The sequence below is a fragment of the Dipodomys merriami genome, unplaced genomic scaffold, assembly GCF_024711535.1.
Source record: "Dipodomys merriami isolate MVZ:Mamm:240054 unplaced genomic scaffold, mDipMer1.0.p SCAF_14, whole genome shotgun sequence".
NCBI classification, from domain to species: Eukaryota; Metazoa; Chordata; class Mammalia; order Rodentia; family Heteromyidae; genus Dipodomys; species Dipodomys merriami.
In genome coordinates this window covers 13968988-13985175 of record NW_027202715.1, presented here as the reverse complement: position 1 = coordinate 13985175, position 16188 = coordinate 13968988, and the positions used below count along the sequence as shown (strand labels likewise).

General features: G+C 46.3%; 1 protein-coding gene across 1 annotated transcript; it reads left to right on the top strand.

Annotated features, from left to right (window-relative positions):
• The first annotated feature begins 1782 nt into the window (after positions 1 to 1782).
• On the top strand, positions 1783 to 8851 carry Gdf2 (growth differentiation factor 2). Its single transcript, XM_070020390.1, has 2 exons — positions 1783 to 2200; positions 5975 to 8851. The coding sequence occupies exons 1-2, from the start codon at positions 1858 to 1860 to the stop codon at positions 6922 to 6924; spliced, it is 1293 nt and encodes a 430-aa protein (XP_069876491.1). The 5' UTR covers positions 1783 to 1857; the 3' UTR covers positions 6925 to 8851.
• The last annotated feature ends 7337 nt before the right edge of the window (positions 8852 to 16188 follow it).

Below are 16188 nucleotides of genomic sequence, written 5' to 3'. Positions count from 1 at the left end.
CCATGATTAGATGTGAAAAAAGTGAAGTTCACGAAAAGTTTTGCCTGATACAGGAAAATATTTATACAGTCCTTCTTCTAGTGCCCAGACTTGAATCTCTGTGGGGACCCTCTAATCCTGACTCTCCCTACACAAATATCATATGCCCCAATTTTAGAGGCTTCTGCCAATCAGGATGTTGAATTCACTGGCAGCAATGATTGGCTGAAGCTTGGCTCCATGATCCAATCAGGGCCAGACAGACACTATAAAGCTTACTGGAACTTTCTGGCCAGGAGGCTTCTATTTCTCTCCTCTTACCCTCTTGTGAAAGGAATACAGACCATTGCCATCAGCGCCTGTTGTTTTGTATCTCTTAAATTCTCTGTCCTATATATTACTGTCATAATTTGGGGAAAATATCTCAACATATTAAAAAAAACTAATACTAGGTAGCAGCCTTTGGTATCTCACTCACCATGTGTAAAGCATCGTTGAGGTCTTTCTGCTCAGCCCCTTGAATGTAGAAGGATCCTGGATGGACCTCCAGGCTAGAACACCTCTTGGTGGGGCTACCTGTCCTGTTCTCTAGCTCTCCAGACCCTCATGGTAATTTTACCTATTGCTTTTGTGTCCTGGGCTCAGCATTCATTCATCTTCTCCCTGCCCCATGGAGTTCCTGCACTGAGCTAGATCCCTGCCCAGCACACTTCCTGGCCCTTTCCCAAGCAGCATTTCTGAAGCTGTGCCCTTTTCTTCCTCCCCACATTGTGTCCTCAAAGGATAAGGACAAGCAGTTCTCTCAGAGTCAGCTACTTGGTAGATCCTCGTTTTATCCTTCCAACTCTGGGATTTCGGACCACAGTCTTCCACAGGTCCTCCTGCATCTCCCTGAACCTTCTCAGCTCTCAGCATACATTCCCCAGGAGCCCTGCCAGCATAGAGCAGTATGTCATTTTCACAGTCTTCATTCTTTGCTTTAGTTAATGCCACTTGTGATGGAAATGGACAGGAGCTAAGGTGCAAGCAAACTGCTCTTTAAATAGCACCATCCCTTGCCAGGCGTTGATGGCTCATGCTAGCTATTCATGAGGCTGAGATCTGAGGATTTCAGTTCAAAGCCAATCTGGGCAGAAAAGCCCATGACCTCTTATCTCCAATTAACCAGCAAAAAATGCTGGATGTGAAGTTGTGGCTGAGGTAGCAAAGCACAGCTTAAGCAAAGAAGCGAAGAGGCAGTAGCACACAGGCCCCAAGTTCAAGCCCCAGCACTGGTAAGCACACACATGTCCACACTCAGTGACTCCTTCGGCAAAGGGAGCTATGAAGCACAGTGGCGGATCGTGATCGACAGGAGCAGGCCGGGGCCTCACCCTGGGGCTAGCCCCACTCCACACCTATTGCTCCTGTCCCCTGCTCTTTCATCTTCGGTGTGTTTTGTATTGTTGCTTCTATATTTGGAGAAATTTTCAGTCATGTTTCCTGGATGCTTTGTTCTTGTGGCCCAGGAGATGGGGCATGTATCATTCTTGTCTGGAGATTCTTCTGAACAGAGCTGGCAAGGAAATGAGAACAGATCCTAATGAGGGGCGATGACCCCCTTAGAGAAATGCAGCGCCTCTACAGTAGGCCATGTCCTTCCCACAAACCCTGTCAGATGTTTATAGAGTCTTCATTAACAGAGCTCCCTTAGATAAGAGGTCGGAGCACAACATTGACAGCTAGATAAGAACAAGTGGAGGACCGTCCGGGGACAGCGGGGGAGAGCCCACGCTCTTCACAGAGTGGTCAGCAGGACGGACAATGCAGGAGGCCCGCTCTTCCCTGGCTCGCTCCTGCTACCGGTAATCCACTGCGGTCTTCTCTCCAGGACCCAAGATGTCCCTTAGGGCACTGTGGGTGGCCCTGCCCATGCTGCTCCTGCTGGCCTGGCCCATGCAGGGCAAGCCGCTGCAGAGCTGGGAGCCGCCATCTTCCACATTCCCCCATAGCTTGCAGGGGGAATCCAGAGACGGGCAACAGGAAGGCATCTTTAACCTGAAGATGTTTCTAGAGAATATGAAGGTGGATTTTCTGCGCAGCTTAAACCTAAGTGGGGTTCCCTCCCAGGACAAAACCCGAGTGGAACCACCCCAGTACATGATTGATCTGTACAACAGGTATACCAGCGACAAGTCATCCACCCCGGCCTCCAACATCGTCAGGAGCTTCAGTGTGGAAGGTAGAGTTGACTTGTTTTGTGGGTATTTGGGGGTAGAACTCACTGGCCCCACAAACTCACTGCCAAGGGGGGCTTGCTACTGGCCGCATACTGCTCTTCAGGTTGTCCTTGAGATGAACTGCAATAAAATAGGATAAAAATGGAGTTCTTTAACTCACCAGCTACATCTCCAGTGCTCAACATTATATGTAGTTAATGGCTACCTTACAGGGCAGTGGAGATCACCGGGCCTGTCCATCATCGTGAACGGTTCTAGTGGCCATCTCTGCCTGGGTGGATCCTCCTTCTTGGGCTATATGCTGTATTCAATGGAGTAGGTGCTCAGCTATGTAGGCGCCCTTCCCCCTCCCCTCCTCTCCCTTCCCTTCCCCTCTTTTCCTCTCCCCTCCCCCATCCTCTCCTCTCCCTTCTCACCCCTTTCCCATCCCTCCTCCATGTCTCTCCCCTCCACCCATCCTTTTCCTCCCCCATTCTTTATTACCCCTTTCCCATCTTCTCTCCCTCCTCTCCTCCCTCATCTTCTCTCCCTCCTCTCCTTTCCCCTCCTCTTCCCCTCTTCTCTTCTTCCTCCTTTTCCCCCTCCTCTCCTCTCTCTTCCTCCTCCTTCCCTCTCCTTTCCTCTCCCCTCCCTTTCTCCCTCCTCTCCTCTCTCCTCCTCTTCTTCCTCCTCTTTTCTCCTCTTCTTTCTCTTCTTAACTTCTCCTTACTTCCCATTCTTCTGCTCTCTTTCTGTGCCCTTCCTATTTAAAAAAGACAAGTTATTTAACCCCCAGGAAATTGGTATATTTCTCAACTTTGAACTCATGAAATTTTCTCTCTTATAAAAGGGTTTTCAAAACCCAGGTAAAATATTTGGATAGAAAGAGTCATTATTTTTTAAATATTCACTTCCCTGACTTAGGAATGCTAGAAGGTAAACATCACTAAGGATTGTGTCCCCTAATTTTTCAACTTGACCTGGCATAGACTAGGAGAGTTCCCAAATCGTGAAGTCTGAGCAATCAGAGCTAAGTGTGCTAACCCAAGTGAAAAATCAGGCTGATGGATTCTGCCCAGGCCCCCAAACCTGCACAGATAGCTGCCCTATCCTGCTACTACAGCACTGCTGAAAAACCAGGAGGCCTGAACCTATGGCTCACACCTGTAATCCTAACTACTCATGATCCTGGTTCAAAGTCAGCCTGGGCAGACAAATCTGAGAGACTCTTATCCCCAATTAACTAGAAAAAAGCCTAATGTGGAGCTGTAACTCAAGTGGAGGAGGACCAACCTTGAGCAGAAAAAGCTAAGCAAGAGCAAGAGGCCCTGAATTCAAGACCCAGTACTGGCAGCAAAAAAAGATAGTTATAATAATAAAAATATAAGTGGAAACTTCTGAAGACAAACAATTTGCCAGTTTTAAACTACTTATATTCTGGTAGATTCATTCCATTTGTTCAATTTTACTATTAAGCACTGCTCTTAGTCTCTTACTGTGCTTAGTTTACAAATTAAATGTTATATGTGAGCATGTATACGTAAGAAAGGAGCCCAGTATGTATGGAGGTCAGTATTATACCCTCAAGCATCCTCTGGGGGTCTTAGTACACAGTCCCTGCGCATAGCTATAGGAGATATTCAGAAACTACAATTCTCTTCTCTCTTTGAAGTTGATCTATAGGTTAGTGTAATGGCCAAGCAATACTCCAAGAGAAATGGGAAATAGAGACGATTTTATGGCTAAAATACAAGCCCGAGTTTTTGCTGATCTGACAAAGTCATCAGGGAAAATACGTATGCTTTCCTCTAACAAAAAATACTCACTGGCTGGGAAGGTGGCTCAGTGGTAGAGCGCTTGCCTTGCATGCTCGAGGCCCTGGGTTCGATTCCTCAGCACCACATAAGCAAAAAGAAAAAAGCCGGAAAGTGGCGCTATGGCTCAAGTGGTAGAGCGCTAGCCTTGAGCTGAAGAGCTGAGGGACAGCGCCCAGGCCCAGAGTTCAGGCCCCACGACCGGACCCAAAAAAAAAAAAAAATACTCACTGCTTTCACTTTGCTTTGGAGTGACAAATCCAACTGATTTCTCTGTACCCTGCTTAGATGTTGAGATTTCTTACCTCAGCTTACTGTTGGACTTGCATGATTATCAACCAGGGTTTCTCCTTCATGTACAGGCACTGAAAAACTTCACTCTCAGGTTGACAGTGGTCTTGTTAGTTTGTTGTTTGCTTGCTTTGTGCCAATATTTGAACACAGGGCCTGCCTATATGCTGTCCTTTAGCTTTTTCACTCAAAGCTGACACCCTATTATGTTTAGTGCAGCATTGTTTACCATAGCTAAGATATGGAACCAACCCAAATGCCCTCAGTAGGTGAATGGATCAAGAAAATGTGGTATATATACACAATGGAATTCTATGCCTCCATCAGAAAGAATGACATTGCCCCATTTGTTAGGAAATGGAAAGACTTGGAAAAATATATAATTATATTAAGTGAAGTAAGCCAGGCCCAAAGCAACATAGGCCCCATGGTTTTCCTTATTTGCAATAACTAGTATATGTCTGAGTCAAGCAGAAAAGGTCAGATAAGGTGATGTTAGGGAAATGAACCCTAAGATATGCATTCAAATATTTTTTTTCTTTTATGCAATTGTTTCTAACATATTTGTAAGATTATTTCTTTGTTGCTTTGTATGTCCCTCCCCCACAGTATAACCCTGCTTTCACTTTGCTTGATGTCAGTATAATTTGTGGAGGCAAAGGGAAAAAACAAATCATTTAACTAGGGATACAGGTGGGCGCATTGCAACAATGAAATGTTCAAGTCGTTATGTCCAAAACAAACTTTACAACTTTGGTGAGGGGGGGCGGAGGAGGATTGGGTGGGGAGGGGGAGGATGGGAAGGGATGGGAAGGGGAAACAAAGGAGAAGGCTACAATACTTGATAAGAAATGTACTCATGATCTTGCCCATGTAATTGTAACCCCTCTGTACAGTATTTTCACAATAAAAAACTAATAAAGTAAAAAATAAAATTTTAAAAAAAGCTGACACCTTGTCACTTGAGCCGCATGTCCACTTCTGGCTTTTTGGGGTGGTTAATTGAAGATAAGAGTCTCATGGACTTTCCTTCCCACACTAACTTTGAATCATGATCCTTGGACCTCAGCCTCCTGAGCAGATAGAATTATAGGCATGAGCCACCAGTCTTCTCTGTAATTATGTGTTTTATGTTTTGCTTTCTGTGAAGATACTCTTTACTAGCTGTGTACACTTGAGCAATTAAATACCTTGAGTCACAACCTCTCTATGTAAAAGTAGAATAAAAGAGTCTTCAAGAGCAAGTATAAGACTTAGTCATATATAATATTATATATTATATATTATACACATTGCAACTTGGAGTGAGAGTAGGGGTGACATTGTCCAAAAAGAAATGTACTCATTATGTGACTGTAAGCCCTTTGTCCATCACCTTTGTAATAACAACTTAAAAATAAAAACATTATGCAAAGCTCTTAGTATAGTGACAGGCACATAGCAGATGCACAATCCACAGTGCACAACAGCAGCCAGCAGCCCCAATTGCTGGCACATACATGTGTTTTTCCTTGGGAAATCCTCTACAAAACTTGCGAAACACTCTTGTGCTCAGGTCTTATGTGAAACATGGTAGAGATAATAAAGACAAAAATTGTCTTCCTGCCTACCGCTGCAACCAAACCATAAGACCACTTTAGCATCATGCAAACAGGCTCCAGCAGTTGCTTATCCCGTGTTTTTGCATTTCAGATGCTGTTTCTACAGCTGCTACAGAGGACTTTCCCTTCCAGAAACACATCCTGCTCTTCAACATCTCCATCCCCAGGCATGAGCAGATCACCAGGGCTGAGCTCCGTCTCTACGTCTCCTGTCAGAATCACGTGGACCCCTCTCATGGGCTGGAAGGAAATATGGTCATTTACGATGTCCTGGATGGAGAAGGTTCCTGGGAGGAGGCGGAGACCAAGACCTTCCTTGTGGCCCAGGACATTCGGGATGAGGGCTGGGAGACCTTGGAAGTTTCCAGTGCCGTAAAGCGTTGGGTCCGAGCAGATTCCACCACAAGCAAAAATAAGCTCGAAGTGACAGTGCAGAGCCACCGAAAAGCCTGTGATACACTAGACATCAGTGTGCCCCCAGGTTCAAAAAATCTACCCTTTTTTGTCGTCTTCTCCAATGACCGGAGCAATGGGACAAGGGAGACCCGGCTGGAGCTCAGGGAGATGATCAGCCATGAGCAAGAAACGGTGATGAAGAAGACATCCAAGAACAGCTTTGGCGAAGCAGGTGAGAGCCACGAGCAGGAAGAAGAGGAAGATGTGGATGGGCACCCCACCATAGTATCGTCTTTAGCCAGGCGGAAGAGGAGCACTGGGGCAGGCAGCCACTGTCAGAAGACCTCCTTGCGGGTGAACTTTGAGGACATCGGCTGGGACAGTTGGATCATCGCCCCCAAGGAGTATGACGCCTATGAATGCAAAGGTGGCTGCTTCTTCCCTCTGGCTGATGACGTGACACCAACAAAACACGCCATCGTGCAGACCCTGGTGCATCTGAAGTTCCCCACCAAAGTGGGCAAAGCCTGCTGTGTGCCCACCAAACTGAGTCCCATCTCCATCCTCTACAAGGATGACATGGGGGTGCCCACCCTCAAGTACCACTATGAGGGGATGAGTGTGGCAGAGTGTGGGTGCAGGTAGTACCCACCCCTTGGAACTGGGGGAGGCAGGGAGGGAAGGGGGTCTTAATGCGAAGCTCTGTGTCCCCTTGGGAACCACAAGGGTTAAGTCGATCTGCACGCCAGCCTAGAGATGGAAAGGAGCTTTCTGCCCTTCTGATGCCCTACACAAAGCACGTGCCCTTGCATTGTACTTTGGGAAAGATGAGGAAGTGGACACGTGGAGGTGGGGATAGAACAGGAGAGCTGGAAGGGCGGTGGAATGAAAGGGAAGTGATGAACCGGGAACAAGAGTTAGCTGAAAACTGAGAAATTAGCCAGAGGAGAATTGATAGACCGATGATGAGGAGACATTCATGGAATGAATTCATAGAGTTCAAGGAGTTTACTCCAGTAAAAGAGTGTGGGTGTAGCTGCGCACTGATTATTCACACCTGTAATCCTAGCTATTCAGGAAGAAGAGATCTGGTTATCAAAGTTCAAAGCCAGCTGGGGCAGGAAATCCCTGGGACCCTTATCCCCACTAACCACCCCAAAACTCCAGAAGTGGAGGTGTGGCCTGCAAGGTAGAGCACCAGCCTTGAGTGAAAAAGCTGAGGGACTGCACCCAGGTCCTGAGTTCAAGTCCCAGTACACACATACACACACACCACCACCACCATCACCACCACAGAAGAGTGAAAAGACAAAGGAAATTTCATCCTGGCATAGCATATTACACCCCTATGTGCTGGGCATTATAACCTCCAATTTATAGATTCAGAAACCAAAACTCAGGCAGGTTCGTTTGTCCTGGTCAGTGGTTGGATCCCACCCCAAATCTGTGGGACACCAAACCCTGGGACCTTTCTGGGTACCCATGTATCTTAACAGGCCACCTGGTACTAGGGTACAACTGGACCTGGGAGTCTGACCAGGGCTGGGTTTGGGTGGAGTGCTTATTATATCCAGGGCAGAACCTGCCAGATCTGTGCTCATGCCATGACCAAATGCTTTATTATATCATCCTGAGTTCAGCTTCAGGATGGAGAGACTGATGGCTTAGAACAGCAGCCCTCTAGTGCATGGTGCTCTAGCCTGAGTGGCTTTGCCTGCTTGTGCAGTGGGCAAGGGTTCACACAGGACCATTTGCAATCTTGGAATCAAGCTCATTGTTGGTCTGAGTGACAGCCTATGCTCTGGGCCTCTCTTAATTACTCATACAGAATGGCCATCTCCATAGCAAAAGGCAGTCAGAGGTGTTCCCAGCCAAGGACTTCATGAAAGTAAGTACAGGACTGGGGATTTGAGTTGGTTGGAATTAAATGTGCTCTTGGTTTGGTATTTGAAAGGTTCCTATTTTTACTCCTTGGTGACCTACACTCAAAAGATAAGACAGCCAGCCTTCCCGGGTGAGGGCTTCTGGCCTGGAGAACTCTGTGCTTATCACTGTCATAGGCTCAGCCTGCACTTGCTTGATTCCTTGAGTAACTCGCGCCATCCCCCACTGACCCGTGCCGAGAGAGGACAGTTTTCATTTCCTGTGTTTCATTCTCTTGCCCATTCTCCTGGCCACATGTGGGACTCCATGGAAACTGGTGAAGATTTCACCCCATGGTCTGCTGACCTCTGTCTGGCCAGAGCAGGGCGGCTTAGGAGAAGCCTGGGTTATTCCTATTGGTTTACTCTAATTGGCCACTCCCCCATATTTAAAATGTTTTGAATTTTTTTGTGTGTCAAATGTTGACACGAAACCAATGACCAACTTTAACACACGCTACCCCCACCACTCCCCACCACACAACACAAAACCACAAGGAAGCACTGTTGTTTAACTACTGGAGTTGAAGAAAATATGAATTTTTGGTACCAATGAGGTAGTGTGGAATCATAGTGTTCACAGCCGGATAATGACATCTTCCAGGCCTGCCTGTGTTTCTGCACCCATGGGAAAGTTTCACATGGAAATAAAGTCAAATGTCTGTCTCCTGGCCTTTTCTGAATATGAGACAGGAGCTTGTGACTCCTCTTGCCCCACTCTCTGCTTCCCCCCGTGTATAAGCCCCCTCTTCCAGGTGCTATCACTTTACCTGGGGCAGAAAGCAGAAAGGAAGGACGTGGCGTGTCCACAGAGATGGAAAGGCACAGGTGGGCCGTGAGTGCACATTGGGGTCAGGGGACATGTCTGTATATATGGGCTGTGTATACAGATGGGCTTGTGAGCAGCAGTTAAGTGGATGACAGCAGTTAGTGGTTCCACCTTCCTCTACCTCCATGCATTTCAGAGAAGGCTTGCCAGGCTCTCACTAAGACACACAAACAGCCCTATGTCATTTGCCCCTTGTTCTACGGCCTGAACTATTCCACCAGCATCTGTCTACCACACTCCTGCTCAGGCACCCAGCTCCAGCCAAGCCCCACCCATAAGGCCATTCCCTGTTCTCCACCCATTGGCTCATTGTCCTGTCAGTCATTCCCCCCCTCCTCCCTAAACTCCCAGCTGTACAACCCACTTTCTGTGAGGAAGGCCTCAGCTCCAATACCACCCACTTACTTCATGGCTCGCTCCAGATGCTCAGCTCTCTCTTTCTGGCTCAGGGGAGGGCCCAGGTGCTGTTACACAGTTGTCACAGGCTTGATTTGGAAGCCACAACCCTCCTATCCCAGGCTGCTTATGGCTGTGAGTCCTCTGGAGCCTTTCACCTTGGTTAACCCCAGCGGGAATCCTGGCCTCAGGCTCAGAACTAAGTGATGGTAGTCAAATGTGCAAGGCCAGAGCATGCCAGAGGAAAACCAGGATCTGTATGTTCTCTGGCTTCTATCTCACTGGGTTATTCTTTACATAAGAATCACCAAAGTTTATTCATCCATAGCCAGAGAACCAAATTATCACCATTCATTCATATAACCAATGAATCCCCTCTCTACTGACGAGTTCTATCAATACTGCATCAGAAACATTCTTAAACATGTTCCTCTTTCTTACATGAGGGTGGTAATCTTGTATTGTCACATATATGAAGAAGCTGAAACACAGGGAAGCGAGGGCCCTCTATGAATCCACACATTGAGATGAAAAGGCTAACAGGCTGTCTTCTGTCTTCACTGTGATGTGTCCTCTTTGCCAGGAGTGAGAGGAGAAGGCAAACAGGTGCTGAAAAAAATGAGCCAGGTAGACACATGGAGACAAAGGGACATAGAAATGTGGAAAGCAAAGGCAACTAGATGTGCCCTGAGTGCCAGCACATACATCTTGTGGCTCTGGACAATAGTCAGCACAACAACAGAACATTTTTATGTGGTGTTTTGTGAGCACAGACTATGGGGGGTATCTGGAGGCATCACACTTTGCTAGAATCCACTAGCCCCATGCTCCTGAGGGAGCTAGGATTGGAAGCCCTGTTTGTGAGACCAAGCCTATATTCTTCCTACGGCTCTTCTGCCAGCCAGATGGCTTTTTCAAGGTTAAGGTCAAAGTCACAATGGCAGCCTAGGTATTTAGGAGGCTGAGATCTGAGGATTGCAGTTCCAAGCCAGGCCATGTAGGAAAATCTGTGAGATTTATATTTCCAACTAGCCAGCAAAAAGCCAGAATTGAAGCTGTAGCTCAGGTGGTAGAGCACCAGGCATGAGTGAAAAAGCTAAGGGACTCCATCCCACGCACACACACACACACACACACACACACACACACACACACACACATACACACATGCACCTGTGTGTGTGTGTCACACTAGCAGACAGAATCAAACATATCAGAAAAATAAGAACTCATCATTCCCAGGCAAATGCCGCCCTCCTCTGGGCACTCTCCTCCCCAGACTCTGCTTTCCCTTGGCTCTGCCATCCCTGGGCATTGCCATTTTAAGCTGCAATGGGACATCCTATGGTCAGCAAGGCACTTGTAGGGCATCACTCATTTGAGAGAAGTTCTGTGAACAAGGTCACTTAACATGATGGCCGTACTGCTCCCAGTATTCTCCCAGACCTGGCTGCAGGCTTAATTCCCCTGAAGATGGCTTGTGTTCTTTGCTTTCCAAAGCTGGCTTACACATGTAAGTTGGGGAGGGCCTGTTCTCCTTATCTTGGAAGTTCTTTTACCCTGAGTGAGCACCATAGAGTGGCTCCATGCCCAAGTTACCCAACCAGGTATATTTTTCCTATACATTAGATTCTTCCTTAGACTCCTGCCCATAGGCTTTTCACATGTGCGCCCAAGGGTGACTTCCTTGGACACATAGGTTCCAATACCATCCTCTTAGCTGCTCCTCCAAGCTGCCACAGTGTGATGATATTTGATGTTCTACTGATAAGATTGCCAAGCTCAACACAGAACAAGTGACCACTTCCCAGGCCAGGCAGCAGCAGAGGCTGGGGCAAACCCATTTCTGGCTGCCCTCTCTTCCCAGCAGCTCCTGCAATAGGTGGAGCTGCTTGCTGTGCTGGCAAGATAGATAGATAGATAGATAGATAGATAGATAGATAGATAGATAGATAGATAGATAGATAGATAGATAGATAGATACATACATACATACATACATACATACATACATACATACATGCATGCATACATGCATACATGCATACATACATGCATACATACATACATACATATGTACGTACATACGTACATACATATACATACATGCATAAACAGAAGAAATAAGCAGGGTTATGCTGACCTTTTCTTTTTTATGAGAGGCCTGAGCAATATGGGCTTTGGTTACGGAGCATGTATCTGCCATCTGGATACCTAGCCAGCTTTACAGGCCCTAAGCTAAGTTTAGTGTTCTATAGCATTTGTAAAAAAGAAAGAAAGAAAGAAAGAAAGAAAGAAAGAAAGAAAGAAAGAAAGAAAGAAAGAAAGAAAGAAAGAAAGAAAGAAAGAAAGAAAGAAAGAAAGGAAGGAAGGAAGGAAGGAAGGAAGGAAGGGAGGGAGGGAGGAAGGGAGGAAGGAAGGGAGGGAGGAAGGGAGGAAGGAAGGGAGGAAGGAAGGGAGGGAGGAAGAGTGAACAAGGAAATTAAGCTGGGCACCAGTGGCTCATATCTGTAATCCTAGGTACTCAGGAGGCTGAGATCTGAGGATTGTGGTTCAAACCTATTCAGGTAAGGAAAGTCTGTGGTACTCTTATTTCCAATTAACTAGCAAAAAAAACAAGAAATGAAACTGTGGCTCAAGTGGTAGAGCACCATTGTTGAGTGAGAAAATTCACGTCCTGAGTTCAAACCCCACAACCAGCACAGATAGATAGATAGATAGATAGATAGATAGATAGATAGATAGATAGATAGATAGATAGATAGATTTCCTTTATAAAAGCTGCATGCCTTTGGGGCATATATCTCTTTCCTTTTGTATACAATGATAGCCACTATAGATAACAGGTTTTTGGTTTATGTTTATAATAAAATACTAACCACTTTCCCCTGATTTTTAGGTAAACTTTTCTTTTCTGGGGTTTGGCTAGCATTCTACCACTTGAGCTATGACTCCAGCCTGGCTTTGTGCTGGGATCTCTTGGAGATAGAGCTTTGTGGACTTTTCTGCCCAGGCTTGGATTTCATAGCAGTCCTCTGAATCTCAGCATCCTGAGCAGCTAGGGTTATAGGAGTAAGAAGCCAGCATCTGGCCTTTAAGTGGGCTTTTGGACTACTATAACTGTGTCTCTTCTTACCTTTGGCTTCCACCTGCTGCTCTAGGAGCTCTCTATGGTAGCACTTGGTTGGGTGTGACAGTGGGTACCACGGCATACTGAAAGGGACAGTCTTGCCCACCATCCTTAGGGACTGTCAACCCTGATCCTAAGGGTCTGGTCAGATCTGCCCCTCTTAGCTTCCTTTGTGTCTGTTCTTCCTGCTCCTTCCCCACCCTGTTCTCAGACCCTTGGCTTCTAATGCTGGCCACCCACCACAGCCGTGCATGCAAAGCCCATTTGCTCATCCTTGCTGACTTTCGCCTTGACTCTCCATCTCAAATAAAACTTTAGGAAAGACTTTTTCTTTGGGGTGGGGGGTCTGGTCGTGGGGCCTGAACTCTGGGCCTGGGTGCTGTCCCTCAGCTCTTCAGTTCAAGGCTAGCACTCTACCACTTGAGCCACAGTGCCACTTCCAGCTTTTTTCTTTTTGCTTATGTGGTGCTAAGGAATCAAACCCAGGGCCTCAGGCATGCAAGGCAAGCGCTCTATCACTGAGCCACCTTCCCATCCCATGGGAAAGACTTATATCTACTGACAGAGATGTTGTGGGTCTTACCATCTGTCTACCTGACTCCCTGCTGGGAGCCACGGGGTCTGCTATATCCAAAATGCCACCATTAAGATAGAACAGGTGCAAATGTGCTGGAGAGAAATCAAGACTGAAAGCCCTCTGGCATTCCTTAAAGAAGGGCCTAAGTCAACTTTGATATCAAAATGACTGGCAATCGCATGTGTTACTCTTGCTACCTTCTTCCTTCCTCACTTTTGAAAAAAAAGACATGACTTCAAGGCTTGTCTGGTTTACTGTGTATGAATCTGGGTACTAGGTAGAGGTAAGAATTTGGAAGGAAGTCTTGCCTGTAATCCTAGCTACTTAGGAAGCTGAGATCTGAGACTCTTAATCTCCAATTAACTAGCAAAAACCAGCAGTAAGGGTATGGTTCAAGTGGTAGAGTGCTAGCATCGTGTAAAAATGCTAAGGGACAGGGCCCAAGCCCTAACTACAAGGTCAGTGCCAGTACAGAAAAAAATAGTAGTGATCTATGCAATGGAATTCTCCATAGTGGGAAAATAAACAAGCTAGAGGGATACTTAGCAATCTACATGCATCTTGAAGGTATGCTGAGTGAAACAAGCGCCACAAAACAGTACACGTGGTATGATTTCATTTGTATAAAATTCTAGACACCGAAAACTACTCCAGCCTGAGTACAGAAGGTAGATCTGTGTGTTCTAGAGATGGGGATGGAGATGTGGAAGGGGCAGAGATCCAACACAAAAGAAACATGTGAAGGATTAGAGGGTGATGGTTTCATGGGTGTCTATATGTGTCAAAATGCATGAAATCATCCGCTTTATCTCAGGACAGCTTACTTGATGTCAATTATGCATCAATATAGGTGAAAAAATTTTAAAAGTATACCTTTATTATATAATTTATAGGTTACTGAAAATGTAATCAAGAAAACAAACATGTAAGCCAAGTGCTGGTAGCTCACACCTATAATCCTAACCACTCAGGAGGCTGAGATCTGAGAATTGTGATAGAATGCCTGTGAGAATTTTATCTCCAATTAACCACCAAAGAGAGCCAGAAATGGAGCTGTGGCTCAAGTGGTAGAGCACTAGTCTTGAGAAAAAAAGCGGGGGTGGGGGGCATGAACAGGGCCCAGGCCCTAAGTGCAACCCCCAGGACTGGCACAAAGAAAAAGAAGAAAAAGAAAAAGAATAAAAGTGTATATGGCCTGAATCCAAAAGGTTCACAAAGACATTGTGTATAAGAATTTTTATCACAACATTGCTTATAGAAGAAAACAATGAAAGTGGTTAAGGTATATTTCACTAAGTATCTTGGTCTCTTTTCTGCTGCTATCACTGAGTGCCTCAGACTAGATAATTTATAAAAAATGGGAGTTCATCTAGCTTACCGCTAAGGAGGCTGGGAATCCTGAGAGCATGCTCTGGCTTCTGGTATTGGTCTTCTTCCTTCATTTTAACATGGTGGAAGGTATCACATAGAGACAGAGCAAATGAGCTCCCCTATCTCCTCTCATATGCCTCAAATGCCTCTGGGGGTGGGCGGGGGGCACACTCATGACCTAGACATCTCCCAAAGGCTCACATTTAAATGCCACTTAACACATAGCTTTGAATTATGTTTCTAGCTCACGAATTCCAGAATCCACACCCAAGCCATGGCGCTAGAGAAGCAATGACTGCATCACCAAGAATTATTATGTACTGATTAAAAGGATGAGTTTAATGTATACATTTGAACCAGGAGAGATGTTTACTGCAAGTGTTGAAATGAGTAAAATCTAATGAAACTTATTGTGTATACTATTCTGGGATGGCACTGAAAGATGGATGGGTGGGTGGGTGTGTTGCACCCACAAGGGTCTGAATAGATATCTCTCTTACAAGTGTGTTTCTCCCTATGACTCTAAAATAGGAAAGGATAATGCATAGCTAGTGGTTATTACTGTTCCTGAATTTTATGTTCTGAGGTGAGTTAAGGAGACTTCTGCCTTCCATTCATGTCCCCTCTCACTGGGACAACTGAAGTTTGAAGAAGTCTTGGCACAGAAGGGACCCTCCTACCTGCCTTGGGCTGTGCCCGTAGGCGCCTCTAAACACTCCACATCCTGGCCTAGTTGCTGTCTGCCTCAGACACCCCAGGAACCTACAACAGACTTTGGTATTTTTCTCATACTACCACAAACTATGGATCATCCACACAAGAAAGCCCAGCCTCAGCTCCAGGCCTCCTGCTATGACACTACATCTTTGTACTAAATTGTTCCCCAAGAAAGCCTATTCCCGATCATCTTTGCCCACAGCCCTTCCTGTTCAGAGCATGGTCTGGGCTCCAGCAACAACAGAGAAACACCCTCAGAAGATCTCAGATTACAAATTCAGAGTTGGATTTCCTTAGATGGAGGTAGAACAGGAGGCAGCGTCTTCCCAGGGGGCCTGAGCAGTACAGCACATAAACAGCATCCCACCCCAGCCTCATTCTGACAATAAATCACACTCTTTCCCATTGGCTGCAAACAGTGAAGAGAAGTGACCAGATGTCACTTGGGCATTAAACAAATCCTAATGAGCTAAAAATATGTTTGTTTTAGCTAATTGACCTCTTTGGCCTTCATAAACCACTTGGTAAACATCCTCAGATAATGATTTCCAGAGAGCAGATTGTGCAGAGCAAGCTCCCCTGTCTCCAAGCCCAACATCCCCAGCTGTCTGCTGAAGCGCACGGGACGCCACCTGCTGCCCACTCTGCACAGGCAGCTCTGAACTGCTGTTCCCTGCCACTGGCCATCTAGTCCAAGTCTAACCAGGGTGGCCTCATCTGCTGCAAGAGAGAAACTTTAGCCCCACCCAGAGGGTTGCATGGGCAAAGCAGGGGTTCCAAGTCATGGCTCCAGGGTAGAACATTCTGGAGTATCCATCAGTAGCAAGTCAGTTCCAAGCAATACTCACATCACTTCCTTGAGAAGAATCAGAAGCTGGGAGCTAGAGAGTCTGTGGGGTACGTGGGTCCACAGTCTGCCAGGTGCTGGTGGCTCACATCTATAATTCTAGCTATTCAGGAGGCTGAG